The sequence below is a fragment of the Metarhizium acridum genome, assembly GCF_019434415.1.
Source record: "Metarhizium acridum strain ARSEF 324 chromosome Unknown scaffold_574, whole genome shotgun sequence".
NCBI lineage: Eukaryota > Fungi > Ascomycota > Sordariomycetes > Hypocreales > Clavicipitaceae > Metarhizium > Metarhizium acridum.
The window spans coordinates 315,638-339,364 of record NW_027094044.1 but is presented as its reverse complement, the minus strand read 5'-3'; the positions used below and the strand labels follow the sequence as shown (position 1 = coordinate 339,364).

Genomic DNA, 23,727 nt, shown 5'->3' with positions numbered 1-23,727 from the left:
TGCCTTTGAGATGGAAGGCGCGGGGGCTTGGGACGAGGTCCCGTGCATTGTGGTAAAGGGCATCTGTGACTATTCCGATGGCCATAAAGGTAAAAGATGGCAGGATTTTGCAGCTGCATCAGCAGCAGCAGTAGCAAAGCCTCTGCTATAGTGGTGTATATATGAGGCCGCCATGGGCTTCGAGGCGGGCCAAGTTTTGCAGAAAATTGGAGATGGTATCTAGTCCTAAGGCACTTGTGGTTGTAAACAGCCAAGCTGATTTGTACGGCTATTTGAGTGAGCTAATTCTGCATGTCCCCTTTTCCATAAACGCGTACCTTGAAGATCTGTGTAGATATCTTTGCTTTTGCACATCCATTCAAGAAAAGGGTCACAAATACCCATCCAACAAGCAGCATGGCCGGGAGGTGTCCTTGTTCCATCTTGGCCTCGACAAAACTCTACTTCATATATTTGTCGCCATGGCTTCAATTGAACATGCTATGGTTGATGTTTTTGGTACTTCGGGATGAATAAATTCCCATTTTTGGGTGGCCATATTACGGAGTCTGAAGCACCGGCCTAGCAGAATTTGATCCTGGCCAAGTCCAAAAGCTTCTATGTGGGAGGCTTATCTTTAACTCAATGCTTAACCGTAAGATACTGGAGGTTCCTCCTAGGGAGTCATACCAAGTTTGCAAGGTTGATATCGTGTTCTCGGTGAACAGGAAGAATCGCGGCAAATAGAACGGCTTCGTCGGAACGGGCCGGCAAAAGTCTGGAGGCGGCCGCACCGCCGCCATTTCCGCCGGAGCTTCGGCACCTCCAGCGCCCTACAACGCACCTGTTTGCTTCAGACTAGAGTTCCATGGGAGAATTTTATCAGCCGTCACGAAATTAGCTTCTGCTGCGAAATTGCAACTATACCCAAGTCTGCGCCGAAACCCGAGACAGGGGATTTGGGTTAATCTAAAACTGGTGACGGAGGCTGTAGTTCCGGTACTCGGCGCAACCATGCTTGGATCTTGGAGCAGTAGGGTTCAACATTATAGTCACCATAAATAGCAGGCTATTCTCGGTAAAGTTGTTCAGGGGCATTTTTGAGTACGAATTTGGCGTCAAGGTCGTGAACTGGGGTCAACGGTGTTACCAGACACGCAGAATAGGTCGCAATAGCCCCGACAGCTTGAGCACAAGGCAATAACCCAAGAAGAAAATATCTCAATAAAATAATACCGAAATAATAGCCGCAGAGTATAAGGTACCAACCGGGATTGGGTGAGTGACAATTTTCACCTGATGCGCGGAGCAAGTGACTTGCAGCCAAGCAGCTCATGTACCAAATTATGAGGGTCCGAAGTCAATCGAAGCCGGCATAGCTTAGTGGTAGAGCGTTGCACTTGTATCTCCACGATATGCAAAGGTCGCTTGTTCGAGTCAGGCTGTTGGCACTTCTTTTTGATCCTTTTCCTTTTTTTCCCTTTTGCTCATGAACCCTCCACTCCACGTTTTGCGCCTTTTTTTTTGTTACCAGCGACCAGATCCAATCTCCCCTAACTGATATTCTCTGGAACGTCTGATGTGAATAATTCTCAAGTTTATTCGTTCATTCCAGCATAGCCCCAGGATACGGTATTACAGACCAAGCGCACGAAAGCCCGCGACCGTGCGATATGCTACCAAACCCGACCCCAATCCGCAGGAATGCCACATGAAAATGAATATATTCCCATAGTGCCTTCGATCAGTTTGTCTTTCAACTATTCTAGAATGCTACATTATCACGTACTTTTATTGTACTCTTCAGACCCCGGCCAAAACGCAGCCCAGTTCTTGATTCCAAAATATACCAGACTTCCCACCACCGGAACCACCACAGCAGCCAGCGTCATCATTGCATTCTGAATCCGGGGCTTCAGCCAGTCACGGACATTACTCCTGAAGTTCTCTTGGATATGAGGAGTGGGAAACGGCTGATCGGGTGTAGGGAGATGCAGGAACGCGCAGATTTGTTCCCAGCCGAGGCCGTCTTCGAGATGGAAGAAGAGGAGCCGATCGGCGGGGAGGACGCTCTTGGCCATTTCGATGCTACACTCGCTAGGTATGAACCTGGTGACAAAAATACAAACAAAAGGAGCCGCCGTGGGGAAACTTACTAAGAAACATAATTCCTTCGCATAGCCGCCTCGTTGTTTCTATCCCCAGGAACGGTGCCGTCGGCAATCGCCTCATAAATGACCTTGTGCAACATGACAAATTTGTGCAAATCCCTATTAAAGTAGTGCAACACATTCAGCGGGAACTGCTTCATCTTGGTGACGATTTCGCCGGCCGTGCTGTTCATAGAGGTCACCCATTTGTCCGGGTCGCGGTCGGTCAGGATGAACTTGATGTTGGGGTCGTCGGCGTAGGCGTTGAGCAGTCCAGGACCTAGGAAATACGGAATTTCGACGATGCACTGTACCAAGAGTCAGGTATGAAGCTCACAAGAAAAGAGCACAGCAGGAGAATGTAGCTTCATACATCATATTCCGCCAGCCACTTATCGAAGTCTGGCCTGCTGTACCGCTTGATGCCCGAGAGGGGGCTATATTGCGCCTGGATGGCCTCGGCGAGAACCTCCATGTGCGGCACACCGCTTTCGTGAACACACTCTTTCATGTGGAATGTTTTGTAGCCCAGGACCTTCATGGCCTCATATACGCTCAGCGTTCCCGTTCTAACCCGTCCGTCAGCCTCGCTCCTCTTCTGCTACTATTTGCCACTGGTGATTAAAGTCATACCTGCTTGCCGTTGCCACAATGACCTTGACCGGGGCCTTGGTCTTTGGTTGAGGCAGCTTATCAATGATTCGCGACATGGCCAAGGCAAACAGCGATGATTACTTTCCCAGCCACAAAAAGTTGCCAACGATTGTAAGTATTGCATGAGAAACATGGGGAGATTCGAAGTAGGATTATGCTACGCGTATCTTAGATGAGATCCGATGATGGATATGACCAATCATGAATGTATACGCGAAAGGGGCTGCTTATACCGTTGCATTGCACAACTCGGCGGCACACCTGCCGTACAGACGGTGACGTAACGTTTATACCAGCGGCTCGTCGAGGGCAACCCGACGAAGCGATGATTTCAGATTTCATGAGGAGGGAGGCGCACGCTTGTAAGCTGACAGCTGAGGCGGTTAAGAGAGGCGCCGACGGTCTTGGGCTAGGGGCGCCACGACTAAAGCCTATTTACTGTTGAAATGCTATATGTACGAGCAGGACTACACCTGTGTAGTATGGGCCACAAAAGGGGGTTCGTGCTCACGATATATTCATCGAGTCGTCCACGAGCTTTGATTGGGAACCATTCCTCGAAAGCTCTTGGAGTGATTCGAAGCCCAGCAGTGATATTTTTAGATCTCCTGTGGTAAACAAAAAAAGGAAATAAAAATACATATATTCGAAGAAATTTTGAAAACCATTAGAAATACCCCGGGCATGGCAAAATAATAATCTAGTATAGTAGTGTCACTGGTCGGACAATATCAATTGATATCTTGGCCCTGAACTGCAGTTGTATATATCGTTTGAAAGCCCTTCACGCTAAGCGGCTCCGTCATGCAGTTGCTCGGTGGATGGAAACCATGGAAACCACTTCCAATGCACCGGACGGGGTTTAGTCTAGAATCAGGAAGAACAAACGACACAAAGCAATCAAATCGATTCCTTTATTTATCTGCGTCAATTCAATTTATGCTCTACAGACGCAGCTCTCCAGGTTGCTGCAAATACGCCATCACGTGGAGTGGTGTGACGGTGTCAACATCGTAACCGACTGGTGTGGGGAAGTGGGACGACATTTACATCAATTGACGGTTGACTCTGCTCATCCATCTGTATTCACCCCGACACCATTGGTTTTCATCAGTTGGACCAATCGCCCCGAGGCTCACATTTCCTACAGAGGGCCAAGATGCGCCCATCAATCATCGCGTCTCTGGCGCTGGTGCCGTGGGCAACGTGCCACCAACAGCCATTGAAGGACGCCAAGCATCGTGTCCCAACCTCGCACCATGCAGCCGCGGCCGCAGCGCCCTCATATCGCCAAGACCTGCTCAGCCTACACAAGCAACTCGTCTCGATCCCCTCCATCTCGGGAAACGAAAACGCCGTCGGCAACTTCCTCGTCGACTACCTCGCCGCCCGCGGGTACCATGCCGACCTCCAGCCCGTCGCGGCCAGGGACGGCACGCCCCAAGACAAACAACGCTTCAACGTCCTCGCGTGGAAGGGCGAGAGAGTCCCCTCGGCCAGGGTGGTTGTATCCTCGCACATTGACGTCGTGCCCCCGCACATTCCGTACTCCATCTCCCCCGGCGAAATCACGCCCGAAACCATGATCAAGGGCCGCGGTTCCGTCGACGCCAAGGGCAGCGTGGCGTCCATGATTGTTGCGCTCGAGCAGCTGCATGCCTCAAAAGTAATCGCCCACCAGGACCAGGTGATGCTCCTTTTCGTGGTGGGCGAAGAAGTTGCCGGCGACGGAATGGCCACGTTTAGCGACTCGCTGTCCAAGATGAAGGAGCCGCCGAAATTCGACGCCGTCATCTTTGGTGAGCCCACCGAGAACAGGCTTGCGTGTGGCCACAAGGGCGGGCTGTTCTGCGACATCACCGCTCGTGGTGTGCCGGGTCACAGTGGGTATCCGTGGCTGGGCAAGTCGGCAAACGAGCTGATGGTGCGTGCCTTGGCAAGGATTCTGGATGCCGACTTGGGCAGCTCGGAGCTTTTTGGAAACACAACGTTTAACATCGGCCGGTTCGACGGCGGCGTGGCGGCCAATGTGATTCCCGAAAAGGCAGTGGTCAAGTTTGCTGCGAGGGTGGCCATTGGGCCCGAAGACAGGGGGCATGAGATTGTGACGAGGAAGATTCAGAGGATACTGGATGAAGTTGATGACGAGGCGTTTGAGATGGACTGCACCCACGGCTATGGATCGGTCGAGTGCAATTGCGATGTTGACGGTAGTTTTTCCCCAGGCGTGTCTGCTCATGACGGCATTTACTAACCCACCTCGCCGGACAGGATTCGAAAAGATTACAGTCAATTACGGCACGGACATTCCCAACCTGGCTGGTAATCACACGAGGTACTTGTACGGTCCTGGCAACATTCTCGTTGCTCATGGCGCAAGGGAAAACCTGACGGTTGCGGATTTGGAAGAAGCCGTTGAAGGGTATCAGAAACTAATTGTCCATGCGTTGAAGCAATAACGTCACAGCATCACAGCAAGTGGCTGTGGAAGACGGGCTTCATGCTATGCGCGCTCATAATCTAATGCGGTGACTCCCCACGTCGCGTCTCGTTTGGAAAATTGACTTTTACAAGGCCCAGCTCCCACTCAAATTTCTCATTACTTCATTCCATCACTCTCACGCCCCAGCCACTTTTGCCCACCGTTCTGGCATTATCTTGCCAAAGTCGAATTTGCCATCGGGTCCCTTCTCGACTGCTCCCTTTTCAGTCACCACGGCATCAATAAACTCGGCTGGCGTAACATCAAACGCGGGGTTCCACACCTCGATCCTCTGATCGGCCGTGGCAACCCTGACCTTTGTGCTCTCATCCACCCTGCCATCAGCCTTGATGACAGCACCAGTCACCTGGGTCAGCTCCTCCCGCTTGCGCTCCTCGATCTTGATGCCATCCCCAGTTTCCGTCTCCAGATCGATGCTGGTAGTCGGCGCCGCCACCAAAAACTTGATGCCGTGGTGCTTTGCGAGCACAGCCAGTTGATACGTTCCAATCTTGTTGGCGGTGTCGCCGTTGCGAACAACTCGGTCGGCGCCGACAATGACAGCCACAATGTTCTTCTCAGCCTTTTTGGTGCGGAATAGGGATGCGGCCATGGAATCGGTAATCAGGGTGCTGGGGATGCCTTCATAGACCAGCTCAAAGGCAGTGAGGCGACTGCCTTGGTTGTACGGCCTGGTCTCCGTACAGAATGCATGTCGTAGTTGGCCGTTGGCCTGCAGGGTTCGAATAATGCCAAGCGCCGTGCCGTGGCCGGATGTAGCCAAAGAGCCGGTGTTGCAGTGCGTGAGAACGGAAACGGTGTTATCTGGTGTCGCGCCAACTTGCGCCTTGAGCCACTCGGCGCCGTAGTCCCCGATGGCAAGATTTGTCTTGAGGTCCTTTTCGAAGATGTTCTCGGCTTCTTCGATAAATCCCTGTATAATAGACGCCTTGGTTTCACCAGACGTCCGTATCCGCGCCTTGAGCTGGTTAATGGCGTTGGTGAGATCGACGGCGGTGGGACGGCTCTGCTTCAGGTAGTCGAGGGCTTCGTCGATGTGGGCAATGACTTGCTGAGGCGAATCAGCAGCTACGGGACCATTGAAAAGCTCAACAGCAAGCCCAAGACTGGCGACGATGGCAATGGCAGGGGCGCCACGGGTTCGCATGGAGGCAATGCTGTCGAAGGCTTCCTGGCGAGTTGAGACTTGGTCATAGTGGAATTCGTGCGGGAGGCGGAGCTGGTCAAGGACCTCGAGCTTGCCGCGAGAGTAGCGGACGGCTTGAAGGGTGGACATGGTGAATTTTTGAAAGCACCCTGATTACAACTGCAAAGAGGAAATGAAAGCGGCTCGCCAGGTGTTTTGTTGCCCCTCCACAACTCCAGATCTTTCCTGGTTGAACGATTCTGCCGCCACCCCGCCATGGCGTCAGCGCGTGCCGACACATGTGCAGGATTATTGGTGCGCAAAGGTGGACCAATGATGGTGCTTCAGTGGTGCACCGTGCTGCTCTGCGGCGCCATGGGCTCTCACCGCCTGGCCCTGACAGATTGATTGACTTGACTGCCAGGCACCAGATGTGATGCTAGCTTGACGAGCTGCCAGGGACCCGGTACCAAACAGCCACCACCAGACTGTCTCGAGTAATCCGAAGGTTGACTCTTGTGCATCGGCGCGCAGCCTCACCCTTAGACATCGCCTTCACATGGTAAGATGCTAATGGCAGAATCGACGCGCTGGCCATGGAACAGCAGTCATCGACGTCAAAAGTGACAGGTAAGCCACGCTCCTTGCTCCTTGCACCCCTTCCGCCTTTGCGTACGTCCTGACCTTTCTCAGTCGAGTACTTCGATCCTCACCATGTCTACAAGCTTCTCGCGCCTGGTCTAGTCCCTCGATTGCCATTGCGCAACCTCCACTGGCAGTCACATGCTGGACCTCTCCGATCTATCGACACCCTACATGTTGATTTGGTGCCAGGCGATGCCTCGCAGCCACCCGAACCCGCGGCTCCCAAGTCAAGGCGGTCCACGAATGCCTCGCGTGACGATGACGGCTTCCAAACACAGCAAGTGGGCGGCGAGGCCAGCTCGTCAGACACGGTCGACAAGCAGGCTGCGGCGACCAAGACCTCCTCATCGGGCCAGCGACGCCATCAGATCCCCGGCCTGCGCAACACCCCCTATCTCAAAGTGCTCCTGGTACGGTGCGACGACAACGATTCATACAAGGCCACGGTGAGAGCAGAGATTCGCGAGTGGATCAAGGAGCACACGCCGCCGTCGAGTGCGTCCAAAAAGGCCAGCAATCAGGAGAAGCACGATGCCTTTGAGTGGCTCATATTGCACGTCGTCATCCCCAATACTGCAGCTGCCACTCAACCCCGAAACACTGGGAGCAAGGGTGAAGGGGGCTCGGCAGAAAAGGCATCAACTACTTCACGATGGAGACCGGGGTCAACGCCGTTGATGGAGAAGTTTCGATCTGATTTCAACTCGTCTAGTAAAGGCGCACCAGACCGCGTCGCCCAGATTCGCATCGGCATCAACGATGTGCCATATGACCTACTGCCAAGGGTAGTTCCCGCTGTGCCGTCTGGATACTCAGAGACTGAGCAAGATGCCGAGAATGCATGGAACGAGTTGATGAGCAAATTTAAGGGCTTGATTCTGAGCTCCTTTGATATGCGAGTAACACAGTATGAGGAGGATATCAAAGAAAAGGACGGTCAAAGAAGTCTACCGGGCTGGAACTTTTGTACCTTTTTCATTTTAAAGGAGGGTTTGGCACGCGGGTTTGAGAATGTTGGGCTTGTCGAGGACGCCCTCGTCGGATATGACGAGTTGAGCGTTGGTCTTGATACAGTCATTCAAGAACAAATCGAGAGCGGAGCGCCGGAGAAACACGGCGGTGCCATGTTAACATATACGGAAGAGCTACAAAAGGTGGCTGGGCAAGTGTTGACGGAGCTATCAGGGGACGCCGGTGATGAGGTAGCCGTGGACTTGCAAAGGCAGGAAACGGCCTCAAACGACGCCGACGATATCCCCATCAGTTCATCGAAAAAGGCCTATCGCGACATGATTCTTGCCAACAAGGTGTCCGTTTTTGATTTCAGATGCTACATCTTCTCAAGGCAAATATCACTACTCTTGCGTTTGGGCAATGCATTTGCAACACGGGAAGAATTGCTGGCCAAATTGATGGATCAGCGCGATTCTATTCTCCATGGCGTAGCGCCGCTCCTACCGCCCATGAATAATGACGATGGACCTGAAAATTTGGGCATGCTCTCCGAGGTATGCCGACGGACGTTGGAGTTTATTCCAGTAATATCTCAAGTTATGCGCCAAGACATCACTGCATCCTTGTTGAATGATGCCAATTCAGATACTGCAGACAACGCACAGGTGACGACCCTGGATCCATTGCTGCTGGAGACGATGGACAACATGGTTGCATCGTTTGCATTTACAATTGCGCAGCAGATTCTCGCCCAAACTTCGACCAAAGCACTGCCCATCCCACCGCCGACCTTGGCCATGGGAGACGGGGCCGAGCCAAAGTCATCAATTCCAGAGCCGAAGACTATGCTACATCCAGCGAGATCCTCGTCCTTGCAAGCGCAGCCCTCATCGCGCCCACCACCTAGCCCCAACTTTCCCGGTCCTGGTAGGAAACCGAGCGTCGCGGAACTCGGTTCGCAGGCGTCATCGTTCCTCAAGGTTGGGCTTGAAGAATTGGCGGCTCGTCGTGCAGAGTTGTACATGCTATCCAGGAGCATATTAGAAGGCCTGGGCAAAAAGCGCGGTTGGTCCAACGGCTGGGATGAAGCACCATTGGTTGGTGAACCTGGGCTTGACGGCATGGAAGATATCAGTCTCCATGATGGTGATGATGATGATGGTGGTGGTGGTGGGTGTGGCCATGGTTCAAACAGTAGAGGCAAATCTATCACAGAATCTTCTGCACCTTCAATCGCCGGTATTGACAGTCAAATCCTGCGGACGGCCACCGATAACACAGTCGACTTTTATCGTCTATACGAAATCCTCACTAACAAAGCTCACCACCACTTTGCCGTTGCCAATCACGTTCACGCCGTCAAGACTTGCACAGCTGATCTGGCCATGCTCAAATTTCACACGAAAGAATACAAGGCTGCCACATCATACTTCGAGCAGGCCACTCCATTCTTTGCAAAAAATGGTTGGTCACTCTTGGAGCTATCTCTGCTAGTCATGTATTGCCAGTGTCTAAGCGAGCTCGGTTCAAACGATCACTATGTCCATGTTGCGATGACACTTCTCATCAAGTCTTGTGCCGCTGAAAGAGAAAATCGGGAACGGAAGCCTGCCGCAGTAGCGCTGCCAAAGATACCCATTCTCGAGCACTCGCCTATCAAACAGGTCGCGGCCAAACTATTTGCACTGACTTTAAATCTCTCCTCAGAGGTCAAGGTGCCACTATCAAAATTTTTCATGGATGTTGAGTTGGAAGGAACACCCATCTACCATGACCGGAAAGATGGATTTTCGTTAAGGATTCAACTCAGGAGCCTGCTGCCAGAAAAGCTGACGCTGGATTCCGCGAAGCTAAGAATGACGTGTACAGATGGAGGATCACGAAGAGACATCAACTTGGAAGTCGACGGGAAAATTGTTCTCTCTCCAGGCAAGAATTCAATCTCCGTAGCGTGCAATGTATGTCAAAGCTGTCGATCTTTGGGCCTGATCCTACTACTAACTGCTGCCCAGTCCGTTATTCCCGGAAGCTATCGTGTAAGCCGGCTAGCCTTGGTGTCCGGCAAACTATGCCTCCACCACGAACAAGACGTCAACTCCTTGCCTCCCCGGACAAGCAGCATCTTCCGAGATCCCGATGTAACCTTGTTCCAGCGCCCCAATGCGCTTGACGTGCAGTTGACGGCCAGCAGACACATAAGCCTTGGTAAAAACAACGCGCTTGATCTCATCATACGTTCTGGGTGGAACACCTTGCAGAGCTGTGAAGCCAAAATCAGACCAACAACTGGTGGTCTCCGTCTGTTGACTACAGAAGCAAAACTTGTCGACGAATCCATCCAGTTTTCGAAACGCCCAGAATCCGGGGCGCTTTTCTTCGGTCCGATGGAGGAAGCGACATCCATTACCGTGCGCCTCCCTTACTCCATTGAGCAGGATCTGGGCGACGTTTCAGTCAAGGTAGAGGTTACATATGTAACAACAAGTGGCGAATCATTCCAGCTCGCAAAGTCGATCATGATTCCGGTCTCGCTAGCAGTTGGGGTAAATGTACAAGACGTGTTCAAGCATAACGCACTGTTCTCGCGGTTCAACGTGGACACTGCGTCATCCAGCCCCCTGCGACTGTTCAGGAGCGAGCTTGTGGGGTCGGAGCTGTTCGAGTCCTCGTTTGGCATCCCGCCGGCCAATACAGTCATGGTTTTCCCAAAGCAGCAAGCTACATTACTCTACAAAGTCAAAAGGAAGGAGGGGACGGAGGTGGCTGCACGAGATGGCAGGATAATGCACCTCAAGCTATACTACAGCGTGCTGCAGACGGAGATAGAGGAGCGCATACAAGAGTCGATTCTAGAAGGACTCAAAGACACGCCGCTGGAGCTGTATTCCAAGGTGACAGCGGCGCGCGTACTGGAGGAAACAAGAAACGGGCTAGAGGCCCACGATCTAGAACGAGCAGCGCTGGTGGGCGAAGTCACAACATCGTATCTAGAGAAGGCCCGGTGGGCACATCACTTGCGTGGCCTTGGATGTGTGCCTGGCACAAGGGACGATGCGACGACGAAATTGGCCGAGTTTCTCGACGATTGGCGGAGGAAGCACCCTCGCCTGACCCTCCCGACGTGCACACCAGACGAACCATGGTCGATTGTCATACCCGTCGAGGTCCCATCCCTGTCCGTTGTCCACACAGCCGACATCCGCATCGAGCAATCTCTCCTCGACCACCTTGAGGGACCCTCGGCGGGCGCTCCAGCAGCCTCGGTGAACCAAGTCCTTCCGGCGACACTCCACCTCAAATGGACACGCATATGGGACACTGACGCGCTGGCTCGGGAGGACGAAGAGTTCAGCTACGAGGTCACGGCCCCCAGCGACACATGGCTCATTGGCGGTCGTCGAAGGGGACATTTTGTCATCCCCGGGGGCAAAACGCCCAGCACCATGTCGTCGACTGCAGACACGGAGGCCGAAATCCCGCTGGTGCTGATACCCCAGAGGGAAGGCCATCTGCCGTACCCAACGGTGGAAATTAGGGATGTGCCGCCGGTGGATGGACACAGAGGAGGGGCGAGCACACCTGCGCCGTGCGAGGTGGACTGGAGGAATCTGGGCGAGACAGTGAGGGTGGTCAGCGAGAGGAGGAGCGTGACAGTGAGCTTGGATGCCAGTGGGCCGGGGGGAGGGCCGTTGGTATGTGAAAGCGAAGGCATGAACAGGCAGAAGGGCAGGATAGTGGCATGAGGCAGATGGTAGACAAGGAGAATGCGTGATTTTACTTTTGACACCTTGTTTTGAATCGTTCCATTTCGTCAACGCTACACAGTCATGTCATGTTCCCTCCCTCACCCTAGACGTCTTGTGCCATTCATCAATCAATCAATCGACCAACCCATCAACCAGCATTGAAGCTGCCGACACAGCCTAGTGTACGACGGCACGGCCGCAGAAACAATGAAAGAAGCACCAGCGCAGCACCCCGTCAGCATCCAGGTCACCATCTCATGCACAAAGCCACCAACGCCGATTACCTCCAACGCCGCCCTCGTACTCCGTACTCGCCCTGACGTCATACCAATCGCCCACCCACCACCCACCACCCGCGTGTCCTGCACCGGCCCGCGGCACATGACGCCGTGCCAACCCCCGACCAATCACCTTTGAGCGCTTTCCTGCGCGCCGCCAAAACGGGAACCGGTCAGCCTGCGCGAGACGGTTTGCTCAGCTGGTGGGCGGTGAGACTGGGCTAATCTGGCGAGGCAGAGGTATGACTCGATTACCACTCAAGGCACCCAGTTGATCCATCTGCTGATTAGCAAAGATTTGGCCATCATGACTCGCAATAGAGGATCAAACCTCGCGTAATTCGCTACGTCGCCCGCCAGCCGTCCTGTTTCCGCAGCAGGAGCCAGTAGACTCGACTGGCTCGAAGGGTTGGCGACCTTCAAGGTATGCAATGGGTTCCAAGTTGATCAGATCCGGGAATCAGGCTGAGGCGGCGTATCATAACTCGCTGCTTGGTCTTACGCAGCCAATGGGTCGGACGATGAATCAATCGGTGGGATGGGGAAGAGATGGGTCCCGGGAAAAGGTCATGAAAGCCCAACAACCAGGCTGCCATGTTTGGAATGGTGGTCCCAACAAGGCAATCAGACATGATGCCTGCATCGGAGTGCTTGCCTCTCGACTGGCGTGTTATCGAGCCAGGCAAGGGGTGTCGAGCATCGCTAGAGTCTGTTTGCGAGTATAGATGGAGCAGCTACCCTCTCTTGGAAAACTCTCCGTTGGATTATCACACTTTCTGTTGATCAGTCCAGAACTTCCATCTACCTCGTCTTCTCCTATCCTACTTGTAGAGTTTACTGCGATCCCTGGATAACGTCCTATAGCGGTTATGCTATGGTTATAGTGGATATATTAGTTGTAAATTTCTTCCAGCCCTGTGCTTGTCATGGCGTACCACCTTCTTGGCCCTCGAAAGGCTCAAAAGTACCAACTCGACAGAGACGCAGAAGATCAGGTTTGATCGTTGCACAACGGTGGGAATGAACAGGAACTTGTTCCGTCTGGCTGTGACAATGACGACGAGGTTCCCCCTATGAACTCATCCAAGGATCTTGCTGGATTGAACTGTCAAAGTTGGTCAAGAAAGAGTCAACGTTCAAATGCCCGGGGACACCTGGCAGCTAGGCAGAGGCAGATTCGCCTCGACACTTGGAGGATAGGAGACGAGGTGGATCTCAAGGTACGCTATCGGTATTATTTGGAACTCTGTTATAGTTTTCTATGAGGATAGAGGTTGTATGCTGACTCTAGTTAAAAGATGCGATCGTTATTGACAATGATACTCATAATGATAACAAGGTTGGTAGCGTTGATAGGATAGATTCCTACTCTATTGACGATTCTAGTATGGCTAATGGAGGTAATACTACCCTACTAGCTACACCTGTCATTCCTAAGCCACATATATGTATGGATTGCTCTAACATACCCGGTTAGGATAGGCTGGATGGAGTATCACACAGTCTCCCATCTACAATCGGCTGGACAGATACGTGAGAACAGCACCTATGATGACTCGAATGATGACTCTACAGACCCCCTTGTAGAAGTCACTTCTGATCTTGTGGGAGAAGAAGAGTCATTATAATCCATAAATATAAAACCTAAACCTTCTACATTGATATCTTTGGTTAGACTGGAGCACTCTCCAGATGGCTAATTCGAGAGTAGACAAGGTGTGACTATTGGCTAATTAAGTAATTGAGTGAAACAGTACTTGGCTACTACGTAGACTAGTAAGGATAGAAGCAAGTCTCTGTAGAAGAGCTTGCACAATCTATCAACAGTGTCTAGGCCACCTACCTAAAGATGTAGATAACGATGATACTAAAGAACCCTACCCATACCATTCATCTGATGTGAGCCTTGTTGGAGGGGGAGATGATTAGTTGGACGAGTCTTGCGAATTTCAGATCATGCACATGGCCAAATTCATGGAGGCAGAAGGATGGTTGCACCTATATCGAAACTGTCCGTGAGTAGTCTGGCATCTCTTATTCAGCTCTCATACTAGCCTCATGAGCAAGTCAGAGTTATAAACAAGGCTTGGGAATCCCTCAGGATCCTCTGGGACTCAAAAAACCTGGTCATTGATCATCGAGTCAAGTTTGTCGAAACTCATCGTACAGGACCCAAGTAGAAGAGCTAGCAAGCTGCTAAACTAAGAGTTCCAGGGCCCTGAAACGAGCATTTCGTTGGACCCCACGGTGATTGATCCCTAACACGTCGCCAAGCGATTGATGAGCAATATAAATACACCTGGCAGTGGCAGTGGCAGTAAGTTTGTAGCAGTGGCCGAGGCTGAGGCTGAGACTGAAGCCAACGCTGTCTTCTTCCTTGAGATACCAAAACTGAATGCTGTCTTGCCAGCGCTGACAACTCAACGGAGACATCACACATCCGAGCTGAGGTTCTTGTGGTAAATCTCAACGCTTTCAGTCCTTTGAATGAGCGTTCAGGCTAGAAGATTGGCCCGGAGGGGAATCGCCATCTTCCAGCGAGCGTTTTTCCAGGTACGAGATTCGTGGGACAGGCGTTCTCTGCCTGGACTGCGGCTCTTCAACGGTAGTAAGACTCCCTGCTGCGCGGGTCTGGCAAGTTACATCGTTGGCAAGGAGGCTTGATTCCGAGCCTGACTTCTCCAACGTGACCTGCAGCCGAGGCCCAAGGCGCTCAACATGATCCCACAGGTTGTTCGAGAAGCCACTGGGGTATTTGCGAGCCTAAGAGGGTTTGTAGAGCTAATCAACTACATGAAAGGCAAGCTACAGCTTTATGCTATCACCAGCGCATCGTGATGCAATCCAACAAGTTAATGCTGTGGAAATGCAAATGCAAAAACAGTCTCAAGCTTCCAATTCGCCAAGGTAACCAACGGCCACAAAGAGTCTTTTATGCAGCATTGGAAAGGGTCGCAATTGTCCACTGACGGCAGCACATTGTCCATGTAGTCCTGTTGTATGTCGGCCTTGGCCAAGGCATTTCTGATACATTTGAGATCCAGGTTATATAGGCTGAATTGCAGAAACAGATCCGTTGGCCCGATGAGTCCTCTTGCTGAATCGAGGAAAGCTTGCGGATCTATGCGTTTACATGACACAAGTCTACCTATGCGCGCCAAACGGCTCCTTGTAGTCTTGATTAAATTACAAAGACGCACCCCAGAAGAGTGGATAAGCAATCCAATTGAATCGGCCTCCCGCTGGTGCACGACGTCAAGATCAAACCCCGTGTCGCCGAAAACCAATTGCTGGCCGGCCTTGGCAGGGTCTTTAAAAGCTTGGAGTACGGCTCTCACCTGGACGGGACCACAAGAGAGGCACTCGTTTTGAAATAAAAAACAATGTCCTTAACACTTGGAAGCGGCGTGCTAATGGACAACAGAGGTGTTCTCGAAGTCTGATGCTGCGTGTGAAACAACGCAGCTATACGCAAGTAAACAGCGCAAAATTTTAACGTTATATAGAATCTAGGGCTTCCGCAGGTCTGTATTTGAATTCCGTCTTCAGAGTTCTCTGTCCACTCACAGAAATCAGACCGTGCCGAACGGTCAAGCTTGATATCAGGGTCTGTAGTGAAATATGCATTTCAGACATCTTTGCTCTAGTCGCAAAAGGTGAAATCGGACAGGAATATTGGGTTTTCCGCGCTTACCATGCTAAGAAGAAATCATAGTGCGAAGTATCTTCTCGAATACGGCCGTGTCCTCGCTATAATGTGAGAGCGCCCAATAATGTTATTGGTGCCAATACAGCGCCGGCCACCTGCGGTTCTGTCGACCAAGGCATAGGAGAATCGTACTAGCTGTCAATTAGCAAACGCTTAAGAGAACTAAAGATCAACCTACGCAGTGTTCTCTAGTTCATTGTAGCGTAAGACTAAGAAAAATCTCTCTCATTATAAATATCTTCTACGAGGGCCTCAATAGGGTTTCCATGAGTCTCGAGTTACTCGGAGAAGTTTATCACAAGTTCAACCCTAGTTGGATCTAATATCGCAGACTAAGGGTATTCACTCTCGAATGCGTCTTGTACCTCGCTTCCAGACGGTTGGTGTCCAGTATATATCAGCGGCTCCTCCGCTGGACTCTATTCCATTGCCAGACTGTTGAGCTGGCCATCATCTTCGTGTTCGGAATCATCAATATCGTAGATGTCACTACCGCTTAATACGGCAACTTCATCCGCATCCTCCATTGTAAAACAGCCAGATTCTCTTGCTTTTGTCTCAAGATAAGCAGAGCTCAAGTCTTTCAAATCAGTATTCGCTTCAGGCGCAAGTAGGTCTTGACAATGGTGGTCCATTGTAATATGTGCGCAAAAGGCCATAGAGTGGCTCAGTTCTTTTGAACAGTCAGGAAAGCAGCATACACATTTTCCATTGTCTCTGAAGGCTTCAAACGGTTCCAAGGTTATTATCCTGCGTCAAGCTAAAGACCTCGGGTTGCAGAAGAAAAGGATTTAATCCAGTGTGCAAGGGGATGAATAGGGATACAGATCTTAGCCTACTATCGACTTGATCATTGCACGATTGGCAAAGTCTCTGACGGAAAGCGAAGGTTTGGTCACCCATGGAGTATTGTCTCCTTGGGCCTGGATTAGTTTTCAGCATTGGTGCCTCTTGGTTGCATTTGGTGCAAAGCACGTCAGCTGATGCAGCATAATTACCTATCACTGTGAGCAACATCCCACGACCTGGCATCCATATTGTCGAGCATGCCAGTCTTCGGATCTCACGTGCCTGCACATAATCTCAATGGCACTTGCGAGACCAGGCCTCAGTGCTCACCCTTGTCAACGGCTAGGCCTGCCTGGTGTGGCAATTGTCACCGGTTTCCATCCTTTGACCTGTGTTCAATTCAGCACATTTCCGCAAAATGTATTGCGCATGTTGGCGTAACCTGCCGTGATGTCTTATCCCTCCAGGAAAGATACAGCGTGGGATATGTGCTGCTAATAATATTCTTATCCAATGGATGAGTCTTTGTTCACAGATGAAACATGGATACGTTACCATTGGCCGTAGCATTCCATGTTCGCGATCCGTACATGTTTTCAAATGATTGCACCAGATGGTTATTTGCTGGGCTAGATTAACATGCCTGATTTTATTTGTACCAATATTTTTAGCGGGTATTATTGAGTCCACGATATCAAGACGAGAGTCACAACTATTACAAATAACGTAAGTGGACTCGAATACTGGGAGGGGATCCACGAGTCTGTTATTTGTTAACCAGAAGCAAGAATGGCACATCCAGGACTGCCCGTCCTGGGGTAAACCACGAATTATGCCTTGTCCCATTAGGTTATTACAATTATTACTTGAACAAACCGGATTCATTGGGAAGAAGGGTGGCGGCTCATCTGCGATTTCAGGCACGGTTATTGATTTTATAACTCAGAAGTGTTTCCTTCGCATGTACGTAAGGTATTATGCTAGATGATTATGACTACTTTCGTTCTCATGAGTCCTTTAAGGACATGTATGGGGTGCAAACCGTGTGACTGCAATCCTAGTCTCGCTAAGATGTGTAAATCAAGAGTGAAGCTGCAATGATCCCTATGATTGGGTTCTTCAATAACTTGCTAATAATAGACCTGGTTGTCTTTTGACCCTTTGAGAAAGGACTGTTAACGGTCTCTAAGATAGTCATGTAAATAGCGCCACATTTCGGCTGTTAAGCTAAACTCCGTGCCAACGAATATTTTTAGTTTTAGCACGATTATTAACATGGACTCTGATGGACTTACTAGCATTCCCCCTAATTGTCCAATAAGATACTCGCGTAATCTCCTGCCAAGCACTTGATGATTGATGTTATGTGTAGTGGCCACTTACATGACTGGTCGCGCGGGGAAAGAGAGCAATTCGTTCAAGGCAGCCTAAACCTGAACGAGTGTGTAGTTGTGGCGACTGGAAGACTTCTGCTTAAGCTCGACACCTTGCTCGTTGTCCTCTAATGCTCCATCATGCTGAGGTCGCTGACCAGCAACGATGTGGCCAAGCCCATCAAGATAGTTGTACTCGGGGCGCATATAATGGAGGGCAGTAACTGGCTCGACTCCCTGCGTCCAATTATTTCAGGTCCACTTCGCCAGTTCGTACTTCGACAAGTGCGGATTCAAGGAAGCGAAGCGTTGAAGTTTCTTCCGTTGAGCATCACGATCCTCCACCTGCTGTCGCTTCTTCGCGGGACTTCCACGTCTGAGATTCTTGTTTCATATCTCTTGATGGTGGTAGGCTTCACTCCATGTTGCCAGTTATTAGAGGTCCAATCGGCCAATTCCATATCTGTCCAGGAGGGGTTTCTAGCAATCATATTCTGAATCTGTTGCTCCTCGTTTTCGCTAACCGCGCCCCTACGGCCTGGACGCAGTTGGATTTTGCCAAAGCCATCGAGATGATTGAATCTCGCCTCAAGCGACTTGGGTTAATTATTGCTTGCCGAACACGGCCCACCGTCTAGGCTAGCTGACCATTCCTCTAGCTGTGCAAGCGTCCAATCTGGGTGAAGGTGGGCGGCATTTCGAATCTGCTTGCGAGTGTCGTCCGTGATAGCTTTCCTTTGCCGTACCAGTGCTATGTTGGGGTAGCATTCGGTTTTTAAGCCGCCATTAACTATTCGCTCGTCCAAATCAGGCCAGAAGACCCACACATATAATTTTACTGTGGCTTGCGTCTGTTAATTTCATAGCCTTTGCCCGCCTTAAAACGTGTGTGTGTGTGCGGTTTACGGTTAAAAGTGCGTCTCTTAAGGTTTTTAAGAGATATATTATTTAAAGCTATTATATTAATAACTTATAAAATACTACGCCACCCCTTGCACGTTAGAGCTGTGGGTGCAAGGGGTACGATCATCCGAAGGCTGGGAGTCCTTGGGCCAAGCAACTATTAAGCCATTACATTTAGCTAGCTATCTAGTTATGCAGAGCCGTGGTCTGACCTATATGGATTCCGTGTAAGGACCTGTCGTCTTCTATGCCGCTCATCCCTCATCTTCATCTTCATACCCTCTGGTGGAGACTCGTAAAACAGGTGACCACGATCAAAGGGCGCATCCAGCATCAAGCCCTGGAGCGTTTTTACGCGAGAGACAGCTACGTAGCTTAAACCAGTCTGAAAGTCCCGACAGGAGAGATCTGTCACGATGACATCTTCAGTGATGCTCTGCGACTTGTGAACCGTAATGGCGTAGCATACGATCAGGGGAAACTGCGTGCGAGTGCAGAGAGTGCTTCCGATGAGGAAGTCCCTGTCTACTGGGAGAATCGGGACAATCTTTCTGCCATCAGCGGTGGTCAGGAACACAGGTCCACTGTACTTGTCAAACTCCATCATGATAACACAGGGAGGGTCTTGGACTGGGTCAGCCCCCGGTGCCCAGCCGATATCGTAAACGGTACCGCGAGCGCCGTTGCAGAGACCAACTGGCTGCCAAAGGTTAGATGTCAGCATCAGACGGGCGCCAATGCATATAGGGATCTGCTTCGCAAGGTTGCCCGCCTTGTCATCAGGCGCCGCAGCCGCGCCAAGGCCGACATTCTTAGCCTTGACCTGAATGACTGGCCGGCCGAGGCGGTCGAGGTGGTAGTGGTTATATTCGTTCACCCTATCTTTCGTGGCGTATACTCGCAAGGCGTTGGCGAACCTGGCGACCTCCAGATCATCTAGCTTCGCCTGTACTCGACCGGAAAGGAGTTTCCAGGACTCGACTGACAGTTGGAGGAGCCGCAATTCCTCGAGAGCTGTGCGAAACGCCTTCTGATCGTCGCCCCGTTGCCGTTGGACAACCTTCAAGAAGACTGATTTATCGAAGCGTCTATATGCGTTCCTGCCTTTGATCTCCACTCCCTGCACCTCTTTATCGTAATAGAGCGGCTTCTGTAGCACGGGTGGAAGCTGGAAGAAGTCGCCAACCAGAAGGATGTTAAGACTACCAAAGAACTCCTCATTCCTACTCGGGAACGCCTCGCGCAGGCGGTCATCGATCCAAGAAAGCTGTCGCAGTCCCAGCATGCTCTTCTCATCGATGATCAGGTAGTTGATGTCCTTCAGCTTCTTCTGGAGCTGGGCCATGTCAGTGGGCGAGAGGGGCTTGAAGTCCTTGTTGATTGGAAGGTGTAACAGGGAGTGCAAAGTAGTGCCCGATATCTGATTTCCCGCGACGCCAGTGGGCGCGGCACGCCAAACAGGTGTCCCTCTCCCGGCAGCAGCGGCTTGGAGGTGCGCGGAGAGCAAATTAATGAGGTATGACTTCCCGGTACCACCTCCACCATCCACATGGAGCAGCAACTGAGAGGGTTCCTGATTCAGGAAGTGGTCCATCACGGTATCGTATACTAAGCGCTGATCCCGGTTTAGGGAATCTCGAGCTTCCAAGGGCTGATGATCCACATCAAGGTCAAGGCGGTTTGCCGCCTTGCGTTGCTTCCAGTAGTCGCCCTTGAGAATACCGTCATCAGTATACCGTCCAACGTGAGGGGTCCAATCATAATTGATGTCGATGTCTCGGCGGCCGAGCATGTCGATATCCTCTTCCTCCAGCGGGCGGTCGGGAAGCATGCGGGCGAGTTCATGCCAGTCTTCATCCACAATGGGCTCTTCATGGACCTCAAGCTCAAATTCGTCGTCCTCAGCCCTCAATTCATTTGTATCTGGCTCCCCATAATGATCGTCCGCATGGGTGTCACGGTGCTGCTCTCTGCAAAACCTGTACGCAGCCGCGAAGGAATCGAACCGCTGCCCGCCCACGGTGAGCAACTCCTCTGGAGAGCGATGCGGATGAGCCATCATCAATTTAACACGGCAGAAGTCACCAAACTGGGGAGATGCCTCCACGGACCTGTATCGAGGAAAGTAAGACAGGACTCTCTTCTTCGCGTTGGCAGCGAGTCTCCTCCACGTCTTGAGATTATACGATTGCAGGTACTCGAGGTAAGTTGCATCCTCGTGCTGGTCATTTCTCTCGAGATACCTCCTGTAGCTGCCGACGGTCTCGTTGACATCTTCATCCACGCGATACGAACGTGCATGTTGCTCCAAAGGACGGCAGTCGACAGAGACCACCATCCGCGTGCCTTCCTGCAGAGGAATGTTAAGGAGAAGATGGGAAATCTCCTGCGCCGAGTAATCTCTCTCGGCAATCAGCTTATTCATCAGGCGAGAGGAGAAGGATAATAGCGGCTGAAGGTGTGCCGTGTGCGGCAAAACCTGGTCTGCAAGCTTACAGTAAGGCTCAGTCTTCTTCTCAGATTTGCTGCAATACTTGGCAGCGTACGTAATAACCGCCTGTAGGCTGGTGCAAGGAGATATGTCGATATTGGCTAGCCAGCCTAGTATAATGGCGGGATTGAAGTGATTCATGAGGTTGTCATTCCGCGCCGCCTCGAAGACATAGTACGACTTGCCTTCCTTCCTGATCACTGCGGCCAGCTCCCGCAAGGCACGAGGAAAGTCAAAACGACACTCCCGCTCTGGATTGGCCGCATTGGCCGCCTCGATATCTGCAGCAGCGCCTTCCATATCCCTCGCCAGATCAACGGTTCTCTTCCTTACGCGTAAGCAGTATGTGGTATTGCATCTGTGGCGCTGGCAGCGGTTGACGATTTGTGAGAGACGCAGGAATGTCAGTTCTGTACTCAGTGGATCTACGCTCAGGGGGTTACCCTCACCCTGGGGCATAGTCCTAGTCGGCTCAGGATTAATGGCAGTGATGTGGAATCCCCACGTGCGTGCAAAAACATCACGAGCGGCTTCATCCACCATGTCGACTCTTGGGCAATTCTCCATCCAGTACAGGCCATGGTTGTGCGGACTGCCACGCCCTTGCCATTCATACCGATCCCAGTAATCCGTAATGTTGAACTTCTTGCTTAACACGATATCTCGAAAGAAACAGTATCGGCGGTAGAAATGGAAAGCAGCAATGTGAGGATTCTGACGCAAAAGTTGGCGCGAGAGACCCATCCTCTCGGACTCGGACGCAGCCAGCCATTCATCATATCGGGGCATGTGCTGGTAGAGACTCCGCCAGTGTAAATCTGCCGGGCTGAATGTGATGAATGCACCAGGACATCCAAGGTTGTAGGCATAGGCCTCGAGGTCCTGCCTCTTCCTGTTCCAGAAGGGGCGCGTGCCGCGAATAGGTACCGCATGTCTTGTGATTGAGTTGATTAGCACCTGCGCCTCAGGGTCCTCGCTGTGCTCCAGTGCCTGAACAAGCTGCTCCCGTGTGAGCGGTTCATGACTACCATCGTGTTGCTTCACGAAGAATTTGGACCGTGCACGGGCCTGTGACCGCATCAGAGTATTGAAGGCGACGAAGCGGAAGGTCGGGTGGCGTGCAAAACGCCCGTCATGCCAGCGCATCGCGTGCTCGATGTAGTCCTTGTAGTCGATTGACCGTAGCCGAGGCTCAACAAAGTCGGCTCTCCCGTCAGGAAAGAGGCAGGGAAAAGCTAAGGAGAGTAGGGCATGAGAGCGATTGAACTCATTAATGGGTGTGCGCCGTATATTCGGAAGCTGCAGCTCGTGCTGCACCTGCTCCTGGAAGCTTGTGGAAAGCCTTGGTTCAGCTTCTGGTTCTCCGGCAAGAATAGACCGCAGAGCATCGAGCTCCGTGTCCTTGGCCAAAAGGTCCGGCACCGCAGCCTCGTCCTCCAGGTCCGGTTCTGCCTCCTCATCTTCCTCGGGTCCAACTTCGGCAGCCTCCACCTGGCTCTGGGGGATGTCGTCCAGGACATTGCCATCTTGAGGCAATTGACTCAGCCGCTCTTCGTCGATGACGATGCATCGATAGCCAGGATGATGGCGCCGGAGGTAGTTAAGCCATATGGCAACTGGCTGGCGGCGTACACGGAACTGGCGGGTGAATTGCCGGCTAAGGTTTGCATGGGACGACGTATTGGAAGGACGGAGTAATACAGTGTTCAACTCCCGCGGCAAAAGCGGGAGTTGGTTGTACACCAAGCCAACCTCGCGGAGAAAGTGAACAACATGTCCCCGATATTTGTACTGCTGGCCCCGCACAAGCATAATATTCACGTGGACGTGAACACGGCCTATTAAAGACTCTTCAGTAGGTGTAAGCTGAGGCAATTGAGTCGGTACGGAGCCAAAATCCAACTGGTTGTCCACAGAGAAGAAGTACGGCTCTTCAGGGCCGCGTTTATCATCCTTTCGACAGCAACGCGCACAAATGCCATCAGAATCGATCTTCATCTGGAACCAACGCTCTTGACATCGACCACAAAATTGCATTTGGTCATTGTCCAGCTTTGTCCAGAACTCACGGAGGATTGCTTTATCACGACAGGTCAAGGCGCAAGCGTCCAGGTCCCCATTCCACACCGGATCTTGTGCGTGAAATACGGCCGATTCTTCAGGTGGAATCATCACTGGACTCCGGTACCGTCGTGGCGGCCCCGACGATCGAGTTTGCCTTTGAGATTTTTTTGGCCGCCCTCCTGTACCAGGGGCAGGACCACGGCGAGCACGGCGACGAGGCCCTGACTTTCTGGAAGGCTGCCGCGAGCAATAGCGAAGAGGGCTTTCGTCCAAGGCATTGCTATTATCGTTCCCGTCTTCGTCCCCTAGATCGGAATCAGACTCTACCCCTAGGTGTTCGAGGTACTTCCGTGGTCGAGCAGG

The 23,727-nt window shown here is 51.7% G+C and overlaps 5 protein-coding genes across 7 annotated transcripts; 3 read left to right on the top strand and 2 right to left on the bottom strand.

Moving 5' to 3' along the window:
* Nucleotides 1–1,424: 1,424 nt before the first annotated feature.
* On the bottom strand, nucleotides 1,425–3,720 carry J3458_020550 (uncharacterized protein). 3 transcript variants are annotated; one of them, XM_007817843.2, is made up of 4 exons: nucleotides 2,763–3,720; nucleotides 2,503–2,698; nucleotides 2,136–2,437; nucleotides 1,425–2,067 (listed from the first exon to the last, which is right to left on the bottom strand). In XM_007817843.2, the coding sequence occupies exons 1-4, from the start codon at nucleotides 2,837–2,839 to the stop codon at nucleotides 1,761–1,763; spliced, it is 882 nt and encodes a 293-aa protein (XP_007816034.2). In that variant the 5' UTR covers nucleotides 2,840–3,720; the 3' UTR covers nucleotides 1,425–1,760. The 3 variants fall into 3 exon arrangements, with proteins under 3 accessions (XP_007816034.2, XP_065972731.1, XP_065972732.1); XM_066122105.1 differs by lacking the exon at nucleotides 2,763–3,720 and having other exon boundaries at nucleotides 2,503–2,756; XM_066122106.1 differs by lacking the exon at nucleotides 1,425–2,067 and having other exon boundaries at nucleotides 2,096–2,437.
* Nucleotides 3,721–3,942: 222 nt separating this feature from the next.
* J3458_020549 (uncharacterized protein) lies at nucleotides 3,943–5,242 on the top strand (the record flags this gene model as incomplete). Its single annotated transcript, XM_007817842.2, has 2 exons — nucleotides 3,943–4,993; nucleotides 5,055–5,242. The coding sequence occupies 2 exons, from the start codon at nucleotides 3,943–3,945 to the stop codon at nucleotides 5,240–5,242; spliced, it is 1,239 nt and encodes a 412-aa protein (XP_007816033.2).
* Nucleotides 5,243–5,401: 159 nt separating this feature from the next.
* MRI1_3 (S-methyl-5-thioribose-1-phosphate isomerase) lies at nucleotides 5,402–6,562 on the bottom strand (the record flags this gene model as incomplete). The annotated part of the gene is made up of 1 exon (XM_066122104.1): nucleotides 5,402–6,562. One exon carries the CDS (start codon nucleotides 6,560–6,562, stop codon nucleotides 5,402–5,404), a length of 1,161 nt encoding a protein of 386 aa, XP_065972730.1.
* A 446-nt stretch (nucleotides 6,563–7,008) lies between these two features.
* On the top strand, nucleotides 7,009–11,754 carry J3458_020547 (uncharacterized protein; the record flags this gene model as incomplete). The annotated part of the gene is made up of 2 exons (XM_066122103.1): nucleotides 7,009–7,042; nucleotides 7,106–11,754. 2 exons carry the CDS (start codon nucleotides 7,009–7,011, stop codon nucleotides 11,752–11,754), a joined length of 4,683 nt encoding a protein of 1,560 aa, XP_065972729.1.
* A 6,293-nt stretch (nucleotides 11,755–18,047) lies between these two features.
* Nucleotides 18,048–18,404, top strand: J3458_020546 (uncharacterized protein; the record flags this gene model as incomplete). The annotated part of the gene is made up of 1 exon (XM_066122102.1): nucleotides 18,048–18,404. One exon carries the CDS (start codon nucleotides 18,048–18,050, stop codon nucleotides 18,402–18,404), a length of 357 nt encoding a protein of 118 aa, XP_065972728.1.
* Nucleotides 18,405–23,727: the final 5,323 nt, after the last annotated feature.